This window comes from Rhipicephalus microplus, chromosome 8 (assembly GCF_043290135.1).
Source record: "Rhipicephalus microplus isolate Deutch F79 chromosome 8, USDA_Rmic, whole genome shotgun sequence".
NCBI classification, from domain to species: domain Eukaryota; kingdom Metazoa; phylum Arthropoda; class Arachnida; order Ixodida; family Ixodidae; genus Rhipicephalus; species Rhipicephalus microplus.
This window is the reverse complement of record NC_134707.1, coordinates 59,871,588-59,894,178: the sequence shown is the minus strand read 5'-3', so window position 1 is coordinate 59,894,178 and position 22,591 is coordinate 59,871,588. Positions and strand designations below refer to the sequence as shown.

At 46.9% G+C, this 22,591-nt stretch overlaps 1 protein-coding gene across 1 annotated transcript; it reads left to right on the top strand.

Annotated features, from left to right (window-relative positions):
- Positions 1–1,747: 1,747 nt before the first annotated feature.
- Positions 1,748–21,636, top strand: LOC142768546 (uncharacterized). Its single transcript, XM_075870545.1, has 2 exons — positions 1,748–2,695; positions 21,152–21,636. The coding sequence occupies exon 1, from the start codon at positions 2,028–2,030 to the stop codon at positions 2,520–2,522; it is 495 nt and encodes a 164-aa protein (XP_075726660.1). The 5' UTR covers positions 1,748–2,027; the 3' UTR covers positions 2,523–2,695; positions 21,152–21,636.
- Positions 21,637–22,591: the final 955 nt, after the last annotated feature.

The window sequence follows — 22,591 nt, the reverse complement described above, 5'->3', positions numbered from 1 at the left end:
AAGTTATGGTCGAAATTTCCAGAGCCCTCCCCTAACAGCATCTCTCATAATCATATCACGATTTTGAGACGTTACACTCCAAATAATATTCAAGACGATAGTCTTATTTTGGGATACGTGAAATGATTGATTGATATGTGGGGTTTAACGTCCCAAAACCACCATATGATTATGAGAGACGCCGTAGTGGAGGGCTCCGGAAATTTAGACCACCTGGGGTTCTTTAACGTGCACCCAAATCTGAGCACACGGACCTACAACATTTCCGCCTCCACCGGAAATGCCGCCACCGCAGCCGGGATGCGAACCCGCGACCTGCGGGTCAGCAGCCGAGTACCTTAGCCACTAGACCACCGTGGCGGGGCTACATGAAGTGGTTATGCAAATGATGGGTATTTTTAAAAATCATTCAATCACTCGAACTTGCTAGAATGAAAAACAAAAACTGCCGATTTGATTGATAATCGAACGCCTCGTATACGTTACGCCTCATATATGGGACATGTTACGCCTCATATATGCGACATCCGACTAGCGGGAGTAGGCACCGCATATATACGAAACAGTAGAAATGAAAAACGAAGGTATGAAAAATTGGCAGATCCCCCCCGCGGTGGTTTGCGCCAGAACTCTCAGGAACAACAAACCACGTGCAGTGGGAATCGATGATATGCGAAGCACGAATGAGGAAGGTTGATATGTCACTTTAAAATCAGCACAACGTTACGAGGTGGAGGTAAATGATGTCGTATATGACTTCCGCGTCATGATTATCATGTTCGCGCCTGGCATTTTTGTTCGTCGTCCATTCACGTCACGCAATGTCAAACTTGGTATATCTGAAGCTGGCGAAGTGGCCTCGAGCACGCTATGAGTGTAGCATGCAGTGATGTTTTACATGACACGCATGTCATGATTATCTTGTATGGACGTTCCATTTACCTTCCTCGTCTATTCACGCCATGTAACACCGAATTTGGCATATGTGAAGCTAGCGAAACGGCCGCGACTGCGCTATGAACGTAGCATGTCGTCATGTTTTACGTAACAGGCATGTCCTGATTATCATGTTTGGACGTGTCGTTTACCTTTGTCGTCCATGCACGTCACGTAATAGCAGATTTGGTGCATGTGAAGCTAGCGAAAAGACCGCGAGCACATCATGAGCGTTGCACGCAGTCATGTTCTTACATGACACGCATGCGAAGATTTCCACATGAGGGCCTGTAAATTACGTTCGCCATGCAGTCACGTCGTACCATACTAGTTTTACTATATTACATGTGAACGAAACGACCGCGTGAATAACAAGACCATTACATGTAAACCTCAACATTCATGACATACATGTCATGATTTTCATGCTATGACTATAGTCAGTTATGCCCATCATACAGTCATGTTATGCCATACCAATTGTGGTATATATCTCGTTATAAAAACGGCCAGAAGAGCTAAAAGTCGTACGCAGCTAAATAAATAGATAGACAGATAGGGTCAAACTCGCTGAAGTTCGCTAAGAAATGCTTCGCATTAAGATATGAAAGATCCTGGTTTATAAACACCTATCGGAAATTACATCACAGTCCTTAAGCGCGTGGATGTACGGCTGCTTGTAATTTTTTTTTATCAGAATGACGCCCCTTCCAGCTAAATCCATTATCAGACACGTGACCAGCGACCAAGTAAGCACGTGCATTAAAGTCCTTGCGGCGAGGCATTGCATTGCAACCCGCCGCCAACGCTCGAACGAAGCGAAGCCTGTCGCCACACTGCTGAAAAAAAAAGTATGTTCAAACGCCGCATCGGTCGGGAAGCTTTTTAACCTCAGGCTCGACATCCGACTAGCGGGAGGTGAACACAAGCTGCTTCACTTCACCCTTCCAGGTCGCATCTTCGCCGCAAGTAGGAGATACGACCGACGTTTTCGTCACAACAGCAAGTACATCGAGGGTTCCCTCTAGCCATAGGCCGACACTCCACGCAACATTCAGCTTCCACAGGCGCCTTCAGGGTCACTGGCAGCCATGGCGTACGTGGAAGTGCTGTGCTCACACCTTTCCAGAGTGCCGCAACACAAACTGCGATGCTTGGACAACGACGGCTTCACCGACCTTCCAAAGCTCGCCGACAAGTCTGTACCAGAAGCAGTCAGCGTGGTTCGCGCCCATCTGGAATCCATAGCCGCTCTGCGCGACCGTCTGGACTGCGCGGCCCACTTATTCACCAGCATGGCCGGCCTGGGCGTCATAGGGTCCTGGGTTCTCTATCGCGCTGACCGTAGGGAGGACCCCACTGATATCATCGGCGACATCCTGAAAAAAAAAATGCGGCAGAGACGCGTCTACGGCGTGTTTACGAAGGCGACGGAAAACGTCTGTTGTACCTGCCTGCTCGTACCCGAAGAAGAGAGAGGCAGGGACTTCAGGCCTTACTTGTTCGTCGACTGGTACACAAAGCCCTGCGTAGCCATACACGAAACTCCCGACATACATTCGCCGTTACTCGAAACCGTCCTCTGACAGACGTTGGGAAATCCGCCACGAAGCTACAGTTGCGGCGTTTATCGATACTTGAAGTCGCTGTATGCTGGCGTCCTCCAATTGTTCCCGTGATGCAGCCGCCGACTGTCTCCCATGCCGTCCGTGGGCAACGCGGTGAACTGTCCCTCCTTTTCGGCCACCGACTTTATACCGTAAGTCATTTTTGCGGGCTATTCTCTTTCTATGTATGGCGTAGTTGCTCTGCCAAGAGAATTTAAGCCCGTGATCTCTGTAGCCAACGTCACAAACAGGTCTGCTTTCGCGAATAGTAACTGCGTAGATGTGGCTAAACACGTTCATTTTTAATTATACCGTTATTGATGTAGCGTTCCTTGGACAATCCTGAATTTACTGTATAACTATCAAGCATAAAAAAATATGTCACGCGGTTTTCTTGATTTATACACTTCTGCCTAATTGAACGTAATGCTCATTGAACAGTCGTTGCTAGTAACATCACTGGTAACGTGGTTCCACGGCCATTAACGTGGGGACACACAGCGATGCTTGCAAGCCCGACGTGTCTTTATCTGCGCCCTTGAATTTAACACTGCTAATTTCCGTAACGTCTATTACCAGTAGCGATTTGCTTGGATTCATAACTGCCGTAGCCGGTTTATTGCGTTATCCACCGTGAATAACTATTTCGTTTGTTAAACAATTCTTCATTGATTGTCCAGCATCAAGACGATGTCGTTTGACGGACCAAAATTTTTCATGAACTGTGCAGTTTGCTGAAACCACTATAGACGACTTACAAATAAGCACGCATCCCCATCGGAGACTGCAGCCACAAAAATCTTGATAAGTACCACACCTGTTAAAGCTGTAGTGACAGCTGTGTTGAACATTATTTTACTCAATGTTTCATTTTAACCTAAATTTCCACTTTTAGCTTCATGCATTGAATTTCTTGTTGCGCTCCTCTTCGGGAGCCCCTTTTGTGTGTGTGAGCACCACCTGGAAGAGAGCATCATCCTATCCGTTCACCATCTGTCGTCACCTGCGTAGTGGAACATCATCTTGATCTTAGCTGAGTGACGAGGCCTCGACAGAATGGCTTAATGCTGTCCACCTACATGTTCCTTCATAACTGTCACGAAGGCGATGAGAAAGGGACTTCGCACTTCGTATGTTATGAAACATGTTGGGTCTTATGCAAGCCGACACATCCCGGTATCGACAATGCAGTCGAATAAAAGAACTTTCAAATGCACCCATGCTTTTTGTATATTTGCTTCTCAACTGTGTCTTTTGTGGCCAATCAAATTCAAGCATTGTTTGATATTTCTACCCTTCAACATACGCCATCAACCCCCCCGAGCATGCGCGTCATTCCTCAACAAGTTTCACGACGCTTCGCACTTTCCTAGCTCTTGTGACAGCGCAAGGTATACGAAGTTGCATCTGTTCTAGCAGGACAGCCGAAACATCACATGCCAGAAACAGTGGGCCTTGCAAACAGTGGAACGCCACAAATTTTCTTTTGAAGGAAATATACTTTCTTGGTGCGCAGAACGTTTCACGAAGAAGTCACATGGGACAAAGCGCACACTCGCAACCACTTTATCGCACAGATGGCGGCCGTATATATAAAGCCAAGAGTGCGAGATGACGACCCACAAAAACGAAAAAATGATGGCGCATGTGCCAGAACATCTTATTATACGAATCTTTAAATTACATTTTAAGTGACAAGATACTTGTGCTCATTGTTCGAATGGGGCACTTACACACTCGGTTACCTCCTTGCGAATCAAAAACGCTTCATTTCCCGTGCCCTCTTGTCAATCTTGACATTAGTTCGCATTCATCAAGCATCGGGGTGCACTAACAATTGGCTCAGTTACTTTCCAGGTGGCTGCCCACTGATGCACGCTTGAGATCTGCGTGCTCCTTAAGGAGACATGCAGCGACCCGTCTGACGTTCTATACCAGAAGAACCATCGCTTCCTGGGTGTGATTATTGACAGCGACCTTTCGTGGAGTGCCCACTGCGATTACCTGAAGAAAACGCTAACTTCCATTGTCCATATAATGCGGTTTCTCTGCGGAAAATCTTAGGGCACATCGATAAGGTCAATGATGCAGCTATACAGGGCACTGTTTCTGGGATTTTCGCGCTACAGCTTGCCATTACTGGCAAGTACGTGCAAGACGAACATCCGCACCCTCGAAAGTCTGCAAGGACAAGCACTACGCGTGTGCTTAGGACTGCCGCGATGCACCTCAACCTACGGGGCAATTAAGATCGCAAGAGAGCATCCAATTCAAACATACATCACCACTGACAACTTGATAGCCCACGTAAGACACCTCTGCCGAGTTCCTGGTCACCATGTTGCAGTGTTGCCACTTCAAAGACCACAAGCGATGCTTTCAAAGATTTTTTCTGCCCATGAAGAATGCCTTCCTTTTGGCCTTACTCCAGCAATAAGACCAGCGTCACTTCCGTGGTGCCTACAACAACCACAGGTGTACCTCACTATTCCGGGAATAACGAACAAGAGCCGTCATTCAACAGTGGTCCTGTGACAGATGACATTGTCGCTACTCAACAAAAAATACGGCCAGAGGACCCACATTTACACCGATGGATCGGTCTCGGCTGACAGCTCCACAGGTGCTGTTGTCATCCCGACGTACCAGGTCACTATAAAGTTCAAACTGTCGCATAGGACAACATCCACAGCAGCGGAGCTTGTCGCCTTACGTGCTGCTATACTTTATATCGCGGAAGCCCGATCTCAAAAATGGGCTGTGTTCTGCGAGTCCAAGGCATCCATTCAGAGCTTGCAATTAGCTTTACGACAGAGGGAGCATCAACAACTAGTGAATGAAATAAGAGAAGTGATTGACGAAGTTTTATCGAAAGGACATGACGTGGTGTTCCAATGGTTACCGGGACATTGTGGTATTGTCGGTAAAGACCTTGCAGATAATGCTGCCCGATCCGCCCACACGGACGCCCAGACAACCCCAATTCCATTGTCGAGAACCGACGCTGCAAGGGGCCTTCACTCGTTCGCTAACACCATGTCGGAAACTTGGCTGAGTGACCCAAGTGTCAGGAACCGCCGCCTACACAAATTGGACCCATCGAGAAAGCTTCAAGTTCTATCGGACCTCTCCCGCCAGGATGCAACTTTATTGTGCCGCCTGTGGTTAGGAGTAGCTTTTACAAAGGCGTACTCCTTTCGCATAGGAATGGCGGATAGCTCCCGATGTGAATCGTGCGACACTGACGAGACGATAGAACATCTACTGTGTTCATGTGAACGTTTTGCGAGCGAACGCAACTTGCTACGCGAAACGTTAGAGACACTAGACAGTAGACCTTTTTCCGAAAAGAAGATCCTTGGCTCATGGCTCTACGCGTCACTGGCCAGCAAAGCGACGCGGGCATTGCTAAGATTTCTAAAGACGACCAGACTACGCGACCGCTTATAAGCGTGCGATGGACAAGGTCACATCTACACACACGTTGCCCTTCACTTCTGTCTCTCTTCTCCTTTAATCCCCTCACCCCTTCCCAAGTACAGGGTAGCAAACCGGACGTGCGCCTGGTTGACCTCCCTGCCTTTCATTTCCTCCCTTCTTCCTCCTCCTCCTCCGTCTGACCGATGTAGTATCGACCACATGATAAAGCAAATTGATATACAACGCATGTATTACATTCTACGAACATTTTTTCGCGCTTCTTATTATACCCTATACCTGAAGATCTTTCGTTGTTCATAAATTTGTATAGAACGCCTGGATGGTTTTTTCTGTGAAAACAACCTTCACCCCATTTTTTTCCCGAATAATTCTTTTTAAGAAGTGTGAAAGTTTGTGCATATAAAGTGATGGCAGAACATTTCCGTTTTGGCTGTCTCTGAATTGTGGGCTTCACAATCTTTCCCTGCATTATTTCATTCAGAAGTGACTCTTCTTGCCTGAGAGCAATTGATAAGGAAAGCCTGCTTTCTTATGTTTGATAATATGGATGACTAAGCTGCTCTCAACCTGGTGATGACAGGGCCTTGACACTGATGCCATCTCGCGTGATTTCGCAATTCCTCGCTCAACAAGCTTGGAGTGCGCTCAACTAAAATGTATCAGGGCTTTCTGGTTCTGGCAGAAACATCTTTCTGGTTCTGGCAGGTTCTGGCAGAAGCTCTAGGTCTAAAAATCTAAGTTTGTTATTCTCGGGAAAACTCCGCCGTCAGCATGCAAATTAGTCATGTTATCAGAATGAATGCTCAACTCTCATCGGCGTCCTGCCGTGTGTCACACTGTTCCGCACTATAAATGACTAAGAAATCATTACCATAGAGGAATACTTTAACAGTATTTGTCTCAGCAAGCCTTGCTGTATGCGTTTGTCTTAACAAGCTCATAAAATACCACTGAGTACTGGAGCTAAACATGACCCAATGCACACGTCCTGTCTTCGGGTGTACCATTTGTCGTTTCTCGTGATGAACGTCGACAGCGAATAAAAGTTCAGAAGTTCAAGAAAGCTCAGAGTCGTCTACGTTAGTTCCACAAAGTCTACAAAAAATTATTCCCACCACAGCATTGGATGCAGACTTCACCTCCTCGCACAAAATGTCCTGAGGTAGGGAATAAAGTAAGTCTTTAACGTCTACCGAAAACGCACAGCCACAAGAGGGCACTCATCCCCTAGAAAATCTAAAACGTCCTGGGGATTTTTTACGAGAAACGTACCTTCAATGGTCAAGGCATTTGCAGATGCCGTCCGACAAGTTTCTGCCAGGAGTCATGCTCCGAAACAGACACAACTCCTTGTGGGTCTTGGCCGTGAAGAAGACAGAGAGGCTAGCACTTTTCCACGTCCTTCCGGACAGGGCCAACCTAATGAGCCCCCCGCTTGGTTCATACAGCCTCTCACCTTCTCGTTTTGCTTTTGCCGGAGTTACTTTCCGCAGTTCTCTGAAGTTCCCTGATAGAGCCACTGCCACCTTTTCTTCGTACAGTGGTTCGGGAACCAGGGCGAATCCTTCTTCCTCGTCAGACTGGAGCAAATTGATGTCCGCTTTTTAGGAGCACACACGACATGACGAATTCCTGAAGTTCGTTCTCTCGCGGGTTCCTAGGGCAGACGCTTGACTCCTTGTTGGATGCAGCTCTCCGTTTCATCAGCCTCAGTTCTCCCAGAGGCTTGTCCGACGAGACTGACCAACTGAGTTTTATCAAGCCTCGGGTGGACGTAGTTCTTAGGACCGAGTTCCCGAAGGCCGTCTTTGGGTATTCTCTTATTTCCAAGGAGGAAAACGTTCTACCCCGAAGCGGGTGCTTTTGGTTTTTCTCCTTGGTAGCCTTATCCCCGCGGAACGCCAATGTAACTCGGCTGTTTGCGAGGAATTGCACAAATCCTACAGAAACACTTTCTTGGCTTTGTCCATTTGTCTCACGCATTCGCACTGACGGGACAAGGAAGACTTCGCTCGCTTTAGCTGCAGTCGCTTTCAACGCGAAATCTTTGAATCAAAGAGGTTACCGCAGTCATTGATGTGTCTGGTAGTAGCCTTCGCGTACACTGGTGCGCTGCTTGCGTTGACTGCGCTTCGCACTCAGCTCGGAGGCCACGCAGAAAGGAACGCGTGGTTCAGATCTGCTCGACCAGGTGCCGCAACGGTCCCGACAGATCGCAATCTTTCACTTCGTCTTGTACATTTCATTTTGATTTAACAGGACCCTGTTGGTACAAGCCAAAGTCATGGCCACGTGGCGCGCCACATCCCGATCGAAGTATTCGCCTCGCTCGAAGCCGTTGGGATCACCGCCAAGAGTGTTGCTGAGAACCTCGTGTATTTCACTGGAATACCCTTCTCTCAGCAAGAAGCGGTCCAAAAGTACGTCCTGCGCCGCACACTCGGCGTTGGCGACGTGATATTGCAGAATCCAGGGACCGATCGCCCTCTCGGACTTGAATACAGGTATGAATCGCGCAAACGCACTCCAGGCGCACCTTTATGTCCCACATTACAGCGATACTCGTGCGAATTGTGGAGATGGCGTCCGGAACGGACATTTCGGTGATATTCAAGACGAAAAGAAAACTGCCACCGTCCAAGCAGCACAGTTAGTCCGCTTGGACGCTGGATATATAGCGTTGAGCAGAGCGTGTCCAAATCTACCGCAGCCATCAGAAATAACGGAAAAGTACGTAAGAGAAAGTTCGACTTCTGAGTAGGATTACGATTAGAATTGGGATGTTGTAGGTAGCCGGCGGATCTAGCCTTCCAAAATTTGCAGGAAATTGTCTTATCCAATTCTTCGCTAATTGTAACTAATGTCATTGTTTTTTAACTAAGAAAGGGCAGGAATTGAAACGGTAGCGCGTAGCTCGACGTAAGCCGCACTCTTGTAGCCGTTGTTGTAGCCGACGTAAATATTATTTACCATTTTACTTAGCAGCGAAATTTGTTATAAGATCATAAATCGGGTCACGCTCGGCACCGTAGTTGTCTGCCGCCGCCGTCCTAACGAATTCGCACGAAATAAGAATAATTAATACCAATGACACAGTGGGGCTCGAACCCGCGTCCGCTGAGTGCCAGCCCAATATTCTACCTCTGAACCACGCTGGTTTTTTTTCTTTATTGCCTTGCATATCATGACTCTTCACAATTTACATATTTACATATTGGTCCAAATTCAAGTGCGTCACAAAATACACCCGCAGAATTCATTGAGGTACCGTCAGCTCTTGGCTGACTATTAATCAATACTTGGGCATTCGTAACAATCGCTCAATGCACCCAATCCAGTCTGGCACATCCTCTTGGCTTTTCAGCATTTCAAGATAATGGCACACATATTTGCAAAAATATTGTCGCACAGCTAGCACTTCTACATCCGCGTTTTCAAAGGCACATCGGGTTTTCCATATACTGTGCAGGCCCAGAAGCATGATAAGATCATAAGGTACACCTGCCTCGTTTTTAACCGAAAGAAAACGGATGCCATGTGGACTTAACGGTAATTCTTTTTTCAAGGTTCTTTGCAGTATGTCCCAGAAAAAGACCCCGCTCCAGCAATCTATAAACACATGTTCAATTGTTTCCGGTTTATTACACAAGTGGCAATTTGTGCTCCATGGCACGAATATTCCCTTACCCTGCAACCACGTTATAACTGGTAAGGTACCAGTATGTAATTTAAAGAAAAAAGTTTTGACCCCTGGCGCTACAAGCATTCTTTTAACACGTTTCAGAATATCCTGTCCTGGGCCTGCATGATATAGCTAACGGTACAGTGGTACAGGCAGTAAAACATCGACAAGGTCTTTATACAATTTTTTACGTGGTACTTCAGCCAGATACTCTAACGAAAATCTCACTGAAAAAAAGCGGAAAGACGAAACAACTTCCTTTAAATACCCTTCTATTGGTCCTTGCATATTTGATGATGATACGAAAAATCTCGGCAGCACTCTAGATAACCTTAGTTGTATAACAGTTCTCAAAAAGGGGTAATCTACATCACGCAGAAAAAGGAAACGATTGACAAGTTGTCTTATGTACAAGTGAACTAATCCGAGCCCGCCATTTCTAACTTTTCTGAACAGGTTTGTGCGGCTTGATCTTTCCCATAAAAACTCCATATGAAAATTGCAAATACACTGTGTATTTCTTGTACACTTATTCTACTGCAGTGCAAAACCTGCATTACGTATTACAGCTTGCTCACCTGAAACAAGTTGCACGTTGTGGCCCGTGCGAATATCGAAATGCCCCAACCTTTCCATTTTTCTACATCATTGCGCAATGCCTGTGTTTCTTTTTTCCAATACGGTTCACTGTCATGATAGAACTCCAGCGGCACTCCTAAATACTTCACTGGTGTTTCCTGCCATTTAATGTTTAGAAATACTCTTGGCGTGAAGTCCCATTCCACATGCCAGAAGCCAAGGCACTTATCCCAGTTCACGGCACTACCACTCGCCTGGCAAAACGTTTTCACGGTATTTACAGCATGCATTATACTCTCATAATTTGTACAAAAAACTGCAATGTCGTCTGCGTATGCAAGGAGGCTAACCTCAGCTTCATGCAATTTAAAGCCGCTTATTGCAGGGTTATTAATTACACTTAAACAGAAAGGTTCAATAAAAATAGCAAAAAGCAGGGGCGATAGTGGACACCCCTGTCTCACTGACCACAGCACAGGTATACGCTCACCCACAGTTTTATTTAATACCAATCTCGTCGTGCATCCAGTGTAAGCCATGCGCACTCCGTCGCTAATCAAACTCCCTACGTTAATGTGCTCAAGTAATGAAAGGAGCAAGTCGTGCGGCACGCGATCAAATGCCTTTTCGAGGCCAATTTGAAGCATGGCAACATTGAGATGCATAGCGTCACAACTTTCTAGGATTGATCGTGCTATGTTTATGTTGGTCATTATTTTCCTTCCCTTTATACCACAAGTTTGGTGGGGCTCAATCAGTTTTGTCATAACTGTCTGGAGTCTTCTGGCCAATATTTTCATCAATATTTTATAGTCAACATTAGTTAGGCTAATTGGTCTATATGCAGTAACACTTCTTAACTTCGCGGGATCTTCTGTTTTAGGTATTAAGACCGTGTGGGCTGACAAAAACGATGGTGGAAATTGTTTACACTTAGAAGCCTCATTAAATACCTCCCTGAAAATAGGTGAAACTACGTGTTTGAATTCCTTGTACACTGCAGCACTCAGGCCATCTGGTCCTGGAGACTTACCATTGTTTAACTTATCGATTGCTTTTTCAACTTTTCGGTCTGTTATAGGCAATTCTAAAATTTCCTTTCTTTCATCATCAAGTCTTGGCATTAATGAAATGAAATCGCTATTGAAACGTTCTGCGTGTACACTGGTTGGTGTGAATAACTCTTTGTAATATTCAAAAAAAGCACCGGATATTGCTTCTTTCGTATGGCACCTTGTTCCTTTATATTCTATTTCTCTTATTTCATTTTTACAGGCATGTCTCTTCTCAGCTCCAAGAGCTCGTTTTGTTGGCATTTCTCCCGCTACCAAGTTTTCCGCTCGAGCTCGAATCAATGCTCCACGATAACGTTCTTGGTCTATCAACTCAAGCTTCTGTTTAGTTATGTTTATCTCCTCTGAAAATGTTCCGGCATGAGTACATTCATCCGCTACTAACTGTTGCAAGTTTTCACGCAAGCGCACTTCAAGTTCTTTTTCAGCATGTCTCAGGATACTAGCTCTCTCAAGTGCTTTCAGTTTAATGGTCTGTTTAAATATTTCCCACTTATGTCCCCAGGATTCAAGTGTTCTATTTGCTAAGTCTTCTATGCCCTCTAGAAAAATCCGATTAAACTCTTCATGCTTTAGTAGCTTTACATTAAATTTCCAGAGGTCCCAAGAGAAATGCTTGATATTCCTTTTATGTTTACCCACTGAGAATGAAACCAAACAATGATCACTGAACATAACAGGTGTAACTCTGTAATCATGGCACGAAGGAATGATTTCGGAGGACACGTATACTCTGTCAAGTCTAGCATGGCTTGAACGCTGAAAGTGGGTAAACGTAACCCCTTTTCCACTGCAAAGACATTCACCCACGTCCTCTAGCTGAGCTTTCGCCACCATATCGAGTAGAACGACAGTGCTTGAATCTCTGTATGGCCTCGAACTTGATTTATCTATACTCGAACAAACGCAGTTGAAATCCCCGGTCAAAATTAGTTTACGTTCACATTTCAAATATCAAGTTTTTCAAAGAACTCCTTTCGTTCTTGAATCACAGTGGGTGCGTACACACAGATTACTCTCCATTTTTCTCTTGGTAGGGATAAATCACATATAATAAAACGACCCGCCTCGCAGGTAGTTACAGACTCCACTTTCGCATTGAGGCTCTGCCGAATTAAAGAGAGGCAACCTGCAGATGTACCCACCGCGTGACAAACGCACACATCAAACAGTTTCGTGAAAGGCTGCACCATTCGCTCAGCGTGCTCTTCACTCTCTACTTTAGTTTCCTGTACAGCGACGATGTCTAGATCTTGTTCTATAATCAGGCGGTAAAGCTGGTTTTTGCCACCGTTTGGCAGAAAGCCCGCGTACATTTAGCGTCGCCAATCTAATCGTCGCCATCGTGATGAGAGAAAGCTGAGCGAAAGACGCTTACTTTACCAACACCTAAACCACTGTCCGGCCGACGCTCAAGGCGTCGTCCCGTCGCCGCCGCGTGAAAGCGACGACGAACGCAGGCGGCCAGCACCGCGAGACTTTTTGGAGCCAGCCACTCGCCACTGCCCTTGATCTTCCTGGGTCAGACGCTGCTGGGACGCCACGTCTCCCTCATTCAGGCATCGCTTTACTGGCGTTGTTTCAACTGTATCCATGTTCGAAGTAGCGTCGGACCCGATGACTGGTTCAGCCTTGTGCTGGGTTTCCATTTGAGTCGAACGCCGTTACGTTGGAGTGCCCATAACCGTATTTTCATATGTGTCTTGCTTAGTTGTCTCCATCTTTCTCTCGCTGGTCGTCACTGCATGAGACGCCTCCACTCCTGCCTTCGACGCCGCGGCCCTCTCTGCTTCCTCTTCATCCATGAGCAATTCACTGTGGTCGGCATTTGTTGCTCGACTTGCTGCACTGGCATAGGAACGAGTACAGTCCGCCTGCTCATGCCCAAAAGCGCGACAACCAGCGCACCTTGGCACTCTGCAGTCGCGACGAATGTGTCCCGTGTTTTGGCAATGCAGGCACAGCGGCGCTCTTCCTGGCACGACCACCAGTGCATTGCCGCTCCCGAGACGCATCTGGTGGGGTATGCGATCCGTAGTAACGCCTTCCTTAAGTAGTAGCCGAACGAATCTTGTGGTTGACTCAACTCCTTCGAAGTCTTCGTCTCTCCACTTGTCGCTGATAACTTTTTTCACTTCACCGTACTTCCGGGATTCACGCCGTACAGTCTCTGCGTTGACGTCAAAGGCTACCCAATGCAACTTGAGACGCACCCCTTGCCTTTCTGGGTCGACGACGACGCAGGGCCGGTCTTTCACGGAGAGTAGACCAGCGTCCAGAAGTGTCTTCTTGGCCTCATCTGTCTTCATGTTAACAAGCCAGACGTGCGACATCTGATACGCTCCTATGCCGCTTACCTCTTGAATGATGCCTAGTTCCTTGAGCGGCTTTCGGAAATCATTAATCCCGTACGGACGCGCTGCGATGTCGCAGTGCAGAACCAACGTGCGTCTGAGTCCTTCTCCTGTGGGCAGTCGTGGCAGAATTAAACGGTAGTCCTTGGGAAGGGATGTGCACGAGAAACCGCGGCCAGCGTCGGCCGCTGTAACAGCTCTTGACGAGCCTGCCATCCTGCGTCCGCATGCGTCGGTGACCAGAAGCAGAATCAAACCACGCTGGTGCTTGGGACTTGTTCGCAAACTTGCCTTAGACAGGCTTGATGGCGGGAAAGGGATCGCGTTAATACGACTTATAAAACGTTCTAAAACAGCGAAAGAACAAGCAGTCGTCGCACAGTGCGAATAGCGTAACGAGTGGGTCGTCCAATGCTCCAACCCATTACAACAGCTTGTTCTTGTTCGCCTATTAACTGTGGCGCATACCCACTTCAGGCATAATTTTTCATCGTCGTCAGCCACTGCATCAACAATTGGCACAAAATTCCTTGCTAGTGTTTAACAGATACCACAATTCTCACAAGAACGACAAACGATAGCATAGCGTGTGCCGGCCTGCTACACTACTACTAAGTGGTTCTTAAGAGAGAAATGAAGAGAAAAGTGAGCCCCGTAACTGTCTGCTTCAGCGAGCGACACCTCAACAGTAGCTCACAAGGGATGGGGATGAGGAGAGATTAAAAGGGTAGGAGTAAAGGTGTAGAAAAGAGGAAGAGGCGTGAGGTGGTAAGCCTAAGAAAGCGACGGCAAATGGAGGGGATAGGAGAGATAGGAAAGATGGAAACACGGTCACAGGAGTCCGAGGACGGGGCACCACTTGCGAGAGCTCTTGTCGGCGTCAGTAGATGGCGTAGAGCAAGTCCAGTCGGTCAAAGCAACACTGTCGTCCAAGGTCGTCGGCGTCAGGAGATGACGTAGGGCGAGCCCAGTCGGCCAGAGCTACGCTGACGCCGGAGATCGCGAGGGCACAACCGGTCGGTACGGAATCCAGCAAGCGAGTGCCACCCAAAAATTATCATTATTATTAATGCCGTAGTGGATACTCAGCAAGCAGTAACGGCTGCAAGTGTGCTTGCAGCCGTTATTTAATGAGTGTTTAGAAAATGCTCTGAAAGGCCGCTCTTCTAGCTTTCGCTGTGACTGTCCTGCGCCTTCCACGCAAGACTGACGTTTTTTGTGTTTTTTTACAAGATTCATGCATAGTCTCCCAACGGGAAGTAAATGCTCGACTGGATATGCTTTGAAGAGTGTCCCTCGTTGCACGTCCAGTGGAGAAAAAACATGAACGTTACGAGAGTGGTTCCCCAGTAGTTTGATTTGGCCCACGCCGTAAATAATTGGGTTTAATTATTCTTTGTTATCTACGTACTTATATTCGTGGCACCCGAGATTGTCTGTACACTAAGCCAACAACGCCTACACAATTTATCACGCGTAATAAACACCGTTTGTAAGAGTTTCCACGTGATATTTTACGAATAATAATGCAAGAATAGAATAAACTGGAGCGAACTTTTCAATAGTATATCATGCGCTCGTCCCGAACCGCTGGAAACACAGGCATACAAACGTCCCTGCTAGGTGCCAAGATCTTCCAGGCGACCTAATTAAAATTACATAATTTATCAGAAGCCATTTCGAGAGACGTGAACAGGAACAGACAAAGCCTTTGTTTGTTTGCTGGTTTGTTTGTCTGTAGCCTAGAATCCATGTCACATACCCACTCTGGGGGAATGGCCAAGAAAATCTATAGTATCATATGGACGGTAACTGCACTATTGCTTATCAAAAAAAAAAGATGTACAAAGCGGAAGACATTATCAAAAAGATCCAAAGAGTGAGAAATCAAAAACAAAAAAACTAGAAAATATTTACTATTATATTAACGACAACTTGATTTTTGGAGCCGACCTGGCAGCTGAGTTTGACAAACACAATTAATTTAGGATGTGCGTCTCATATTTATTCACAAATTAGAAACTACGTCTCAACGTTTTTTGTTTTTTTTTTCGAGAATCCGTAAAATTGGGCACTATGTTGAAGTACGTTTAGTGGCTTGAATGAAATTGCACACTGGTCGTATCGAATACATCTCTGTGGCAATGTCCCAAAACGGAGGCACATAAATTTAGCAGTGTTTCTGTGGTTAAACTTGAACCTAGCTTCGCAAACAGAATAGCTAGTAGTCTTTTCCTAATTACGACATGATAGAAAATATTGTTCAATAGATACCGATTCTTCGCAGAACAGACAATGGCAGGAAAGCCATCCCGCACTTGGAGTGCTTTTGTCGTCTTCTCCTCCTCGTATCCTCGTGGCACGTATTAGTGCGTCACGCCACCGTAAAATAACGGATAATCGAGCGCCATTGAAACAAGAACGGTGTACATTGTCGTATTATAACTACATAAAAAAAGGACGTCAGCCATTGTAACTCGATCAAAACTGCTTGACAGCAAAGCTAGAACGATGGTGAGTTTCGCTTCGGTACAAAAAGCATCATCATCACCGCCATTTCATTTCACTAATTGAAAAGCACAATTATCATCATCATCTCGAGAATCGGCACTCTTAGTTCACGCGACCTGCGCCACGGACGACAGTGGCACGGCGAAGACACAACTACTGCAAAAAATAATAATGTAAAAACAAAATGAAAGAAAGCACACGGACGCAGGGACGCAGTCCAAGTACCACCTTTTCGCCTCTTTCCATCACATATTCATGATATACAAGTACCGCCACCCAGCGTGCATTCTAAAGACTAAACGAGAGGTGGTTACTACGACGACGACGACACGGTACATACGACCGACAGCGTAAAAAGTTTCGCCTCAAAAAAAAAAAAAAAAGAAAAAGAAGGCGCATGCAGTGGATCGGTGATTCGTGGATACACAAAATTAAAAGACGATTGAACATGCTGAAACTTACCGTGCAATCCTTAGGCTGACGCTGTAGACTCTAAACGGCTGCACTTTGTAAAAAAAAAAAGGCGCGCAAAGGAATGAATCCGTGGTGGAAGCCGTCGCTACTCCAGAAAGGTGGAAATACCCCGTCGCGACAGCGGCCAGCCGCGGCTACCCACGGCTTGCGCAATACTCCACGCGCTCGCCTGTGTTCTTGCGCGCCATGGCTGTAGAGCAGCGCCGCCGCACAACTTCCGAACAAGTATGTAGTGCGTTTATAATTTTAATGCTGCCACAACGAAATCGCTGTGGTACGGACTGTTGTAAATTGTAGAATGTCACCAACGTGAGCAAGCGCCAATCCTGTGAACGGCACTATTTATTAGGCCCCTTCACAAAACTCTGGTTGGAGACGGGTTGGCGCGCAACAGAAAGCGCCGGCCACGGCACCTCTACGGCTGCTGTTTTGTCGGCTGGACATGTAAATAGTATTCTCTAACAGTGTACGGACGGCACAGCTCTTCGAACCGGCAGTCTAGGCGGTGAATCTCCGCGGCCGACGAGGATAGTATTGCCCCAAGCAACCACTGACTCCTCAGAGGTTAAACCCTTCGTCTGCGTACTTTTCTGTTATTCCCGATGGCTGCCGTAGACTTGGACAGGTTGTGCTCGACGCTATCCAGTGTCCAAGCGGGCAAACTGTATTGCCTGGACGGTAACATTTGTCTTCCCATCCCGAAGATCACCGGAATGTCCGTTCCCGAAGCCATCGCCACAATCCGCTCGAGCATCGCTCTCATGTCGGACGTGAAGGAGCGCCTGGAGTGCATTTGCGCGATTTATAGCTGTCTTATGTCCAACAGGGCGATCGGTCCCTGGATTCTCTATCACGCCCCCGACGTCCAGGAGGCCCTTTTGGACCGCTTCTTGCTGACGATGGATGCGAAGCACGTCCTCACCGACTCGCTGGCTATAACGGAAGAACGTATTTACGCGTGCTCGTTGGTTCCGGAGAGCGAAAGCCCGACTACGGGCCACGACGTGTACTGCTTCACATTCTGGACTTCGTCTCCGTGCGTCGCACTCTACAAACCACGAGAGGGGTATTCCAGCGAAGTGCATAACGTTCTCGGCAACACTCTCGGCGGTGATCCTAAGGACTTCGAGCGAGGCGAATACTTCGACCAGGATGTGGCGCACAACGTGGCCATGAGCTTGGCTCCGTCGAGCCGAGCTTCGTAGGACGTTGGAGAACGATGATATTTGCTTGGTTTCCCACAGACACCTTTTGTACCGGCCGACACCGACTTACTGCACGGTAAGAAAAAATAAACCCACGTATCTGCGCGTTTCGATGCAAATGTAATCGGAAAACGATAGTCTTCTGTGTGGAGGCGCTGTGTGAGATATGGACATAGGGAGCCTACATGAACGGCCGTGTTTAGGGTGATGTCAGCCTTTGACCCACTACATGCCGCCAACGCACCACCGCCCGCCAAAACACAATGTTGCCAGACAGCAACGCCGCGCTGTCGCCCCATCTTGGTGCCCGCACTGCGTCTACGCCCGGTTGCGTTTAGTTCTCAATAATACGGCGTCTAACGTTGCGGTAGCGTGTTAAACGCTGCCGGTGAAGCCTTAGAATGCCTGGATGCTGCGTACTGCTCTGCACTAACCACAACAGAAAGTGGGTGCGAATGTTCCGCTTCCAAGCGAGCCCTGGCCGACGACAACTATGGCTGGCTCAAGTGAAGCGAGGCGGCTGGGAGCCCACCAGTGCGTCTCGTATTTGCTCTGTGAGTACTGCGTATTTCGTTCACTGTTTTTTCCTGCGGCACACGTATATGTGTTTTGCGGTGTTCGCGAATGAGTAGATAACCGAAGTTGTCGTTGCTGCGTCCACGCATTGCGAGTAGGAAGCCCACAAACGGGACGCGTCCGCGCGTTCGTACAGAGAAGCGCTCGCTAGTCTGAGCTGTTGCCACGCTTGCGTTCGTGTCAACGTAACCTCAGTATTATGTCGAAAGTGTTTGTGTGTGGGCTTCGAATTTCTTCGTGCGCTCACTTTGAGAACTGGGTCGCTTACACGACCCTGAGAACCGCCGCTGTCACTCGGTCGGCTCCTTTTTGTTGCGCCGTACTTCACGTAGCTGGAGGGAGCGGCGGCTGGCTCCAAAATGGCGGCGCACAGAAAACTATGCTGAATTTGGTGGAAGCTGGCAACAGCGTGCCCCGTTGCCCGCTGGTTTTGGCTGAGTTTCTTGAAGGCACTTATTAAGATGTCTCCACCCTAAAAACGGCCGTTCATGTAGGCTCCCTATATGGACACGTAGGAGTAATGCCGACAAACAGGAGATCGTACAGAACCTTGAGCTTCCCGCAAATGGCTGAACCATGAAGTCCACAGGGTGCGTTTTCGTGCAGAGCGTCACTTTTTCATCGCACCGTAAGAAACACGTAATTCGTGTAAGGTGTAGAATTACTTAGGTTTTTCAGAATAAGGTATTTTTGTATTCCCAAGTCAAGAAACACACCACCTAATACTTGCGTATTGAGACTACTAGCGTTACATTTCTTTTGTTTTTTCATCGTCAATGTTCACAAGTATGAACACTGCCACCAGATAAAGATGACTGGGTCATACGGAAGTGCCAAAACTGGGGCTGAATTGAGTGGTAGACAGACGCAGACCGAAATTTCTGCGTTCAAGTATCCTAACAAAGACTGCCGTCTTTTAAAAAAATCGTACCGTCTCTTGAGCACTTGCCTAAGATGGCGGAAACGGCGTGAGCCATTCTCTTTTCGCTTCGTTGCATTGGTTTCTCCTGAAACCTTTCAACACCATACCTAGAGTCCAATGCCTCAGGTTTGACAGGAATTGAAAGCTTTCTATCCCTAAGGTGGCCTTGTAGTGGGACCACTTTTTGACCAACTGACGATGTCATGTGGTGAGGTCATCCCGTGACGTCACAAGTTCTGGCCATCGGTGATGTCATCGCCTTACGATTATGTCCATATCATTTGTGTCAATGCCGCTAACAGTCAGCTCTCGCATTTGAGGAGGCATGTAATACTTTCTCCTTAACAAAAACATTGGTGAGATCTGGAAAACGTGTGATCTATTCGTCCAGGTTGCGGGGATGCTGACACCCCCTGTATTGTGGTTTGCGCCACGTGGCGCACGTGTCTCGCCCCAAAACCGCATTTCGAGTTACAACAACCGGGCGATAGATGGCGTTGTGTTCGCGTTGAGCACCACTATCGTCATCGTCATCATAGGGTATCGCTGGCAGTGACTCCTGTCTAGGGTGGCTAGAATTCTAGCCACCCTACCCTGGCGGAAGCAAGCCTTGGTGGCGGGCGAGAGTTGAGTCTCTTTTGCGCGTGCCGGTTGCCGCGAACGGTTGTCTCTACCGTGGTTCCCCGGTGCTCGGCACCGCGGGCTGCGCGCCGGGGGACCCTTGTGGTAAGTCGAGCGTTGGCGACGCTGCCTTGTGTGTGTTATTGTGTTTGGCATGGAGTGTATGGTAATATTGTGTGCGGATGTTCTAGCGTGTTAATTACGATTACGGCAGACGATATCGTTGTTCGAAAAGTAGCTAAATAAATGTGTGTTTGTTGTTTGATTTGTACCGACCATGTCTGCTATGACCTTTCACTCCAAGAGCGTGGTGTGGCGTGGCACTTGCCAATTCGAGACCACACAAGGTGTAGGTGATGACAAGCGTGTTCGCAACAAAAATCTCTTTTGTCGATAAGCAAGTCATTTTGAAGTTTGTGAAAGCCACATTTCATGTGCAATACTTTTTTTAACGCAGTAAGAGACATTCGGAAGCAGATTTGTGCATCTGAAATGTGCGCATCTCTCAGCTGAAGTTCTAAATCGTGAATAATTGCATTCGCGTCACTCAAGTAAACAGGCTGTGTTGCGATGAAAATGCAGCAGTTGCTTCCCTTAAAAGGTTGCTTGCTAAGTACACAGCGATATATATATATATATATATATATATATATATATATATATATATATTTGATTTCCCCGAAGAACACCACAGTTACCGCAATGAACACCACAACAAGAAATATTGTGTTACCCTTTAGCGTTGTTTGCTCAATTGCTGCTCCAACGACTCTTCGACGAAAGTATATTGACCCCCCAAAAACGCTCCCGTTACTACTTAAAGGGACTAATACACAGGGCTCGTCAAATGATTCCTTTTTCTTAGCGTGTACGTCTTCAAATGGAATGGTGGCGCCTTCGGTGTTTTGAATAATGCGCTATGTGTTGTCTTTCCTTGTGTTGAACACAGATAGCACGCGAAAAAAAATTATTTGACGAGAATGACTAGGGCGAAAAAAAAAAACGGAGCATACGAGAAAAGCACACAAAGGACATTTTTCTTGCGCCAATCAATTCTCGTGAATATGCACCAACTAGGCCCTCAAAGTTTACGATTTATTCTGTTCGTTTCACGCGACTGGCAACATTGCTAATTTTAGAATTCATTCCTTGCTTTGTTATGCTTTCCAGGCCGAAGACTGTCTCTTGAGAAACCAATGGGAAACTGCATCGACCAGAGCTACGATTCCCTCCTCTCGGGCCGGAAAACGTTGTTAGTAGCTTAAGGGCTGTGCTGAATCATCACCTGCTGCATGTCTTATTTAGAACTTTGACTCAACTGCCTAAAAAATATTTGCGGTACTTTTAAACTAACCAACAAACCTTACGATGACTTTTTTTGTTTTTACCGCGTGTACAGTATGTTTTGACTGCCTGTAACCTTCAGAAGCACCTGAAAGCTATACTTTGTGTGCTCTGTTGCTTCATAAGTGTGTTACGTGACTTGCGATACGCGACCTAAATTTCGGAACGTGTGCTCTCCACTTACATTGTAGCCCATAGCGTCCACCATTAAACGGATCGCCATCAGTACAAACTGTCACCAAAAAAACTTTGAAGCGGCTGAAATGTTTTTAAAAATGAGCCGAATAAAAGGAATTTTATCGATACGGTAATGCGTTGTGGGGTTCCCTCTCTTTGTGCACCGTGAAGCAGCACGGTTAGGTTTTCGAGTGCTGCGTTTTTCTTGTCATTTAAATCGCTTACGGCCGGCCCCAGCATAGCTCCCGTAAGATTCAATACGCCGGGAATGTTCCTTATTCTTGAGCTGTTTTCCCACACTGCTGAACATAATTAAGCTTGCGCTCACTACAGCTGCCCACACTGCATGTCTCATTACGCTGCTTCAGGCTTACACTCTCGATCCTTTTGTTTATTAGACTAAATTACATGATGAGTATTTCAGTAGACGTTTCTAAGGCTGTGATTAGCCTGCACATTTGCCTGTGTTGCATTTTTGTCACTAGACAACACTTCGGAGTGAGAAAGAAGAAGAGACAGAATTTATTTACAGAAAGGTAGAGAGGTCGGCCTGAGCAGTGTCTTTAGCCGTTTGGGCATAGTAAAGATGTGTAAGAATATAACAAGCGAAGTTCGCTGGATGAGCCGAATATTCTATTCCACGCCTGTGTGTGTGTGTGTGTGTGTGTGTGTGTGTGTGTGTGTGTGTGTGTGTGTGTGTTTAGATGTTATCGGAACGTGCGAAGGTTTAATATAAATGTTATTCTCTGGCGCGAGTGTATCTTAGCACACGATTGGTCAGCCTGTAGTATGCTTTAAACCAGACCTTCGAACTGTGTCTGGCTTTTTCCATTAAAACGAGCATCTGCCTATTGAAAATTATCGTAGTGATCGACTCCGGCAAAGATCTGTTCCAGCGGGTACAAGTATAACCATCTCTGAAGCACTAATTCCGCCGCAGAGCGAACTTAAAAACACTCGCGGCAGAGATTCCTGCCCAAACTCTCACAGAGTGCCAAAGCCTTGAGAAACACCGCGACAGGTTTTTCTGTATGCAGACATTATTCATTGTATAGAAGCGCCCAGAAATGATGTTGTGATAGTAGCAGC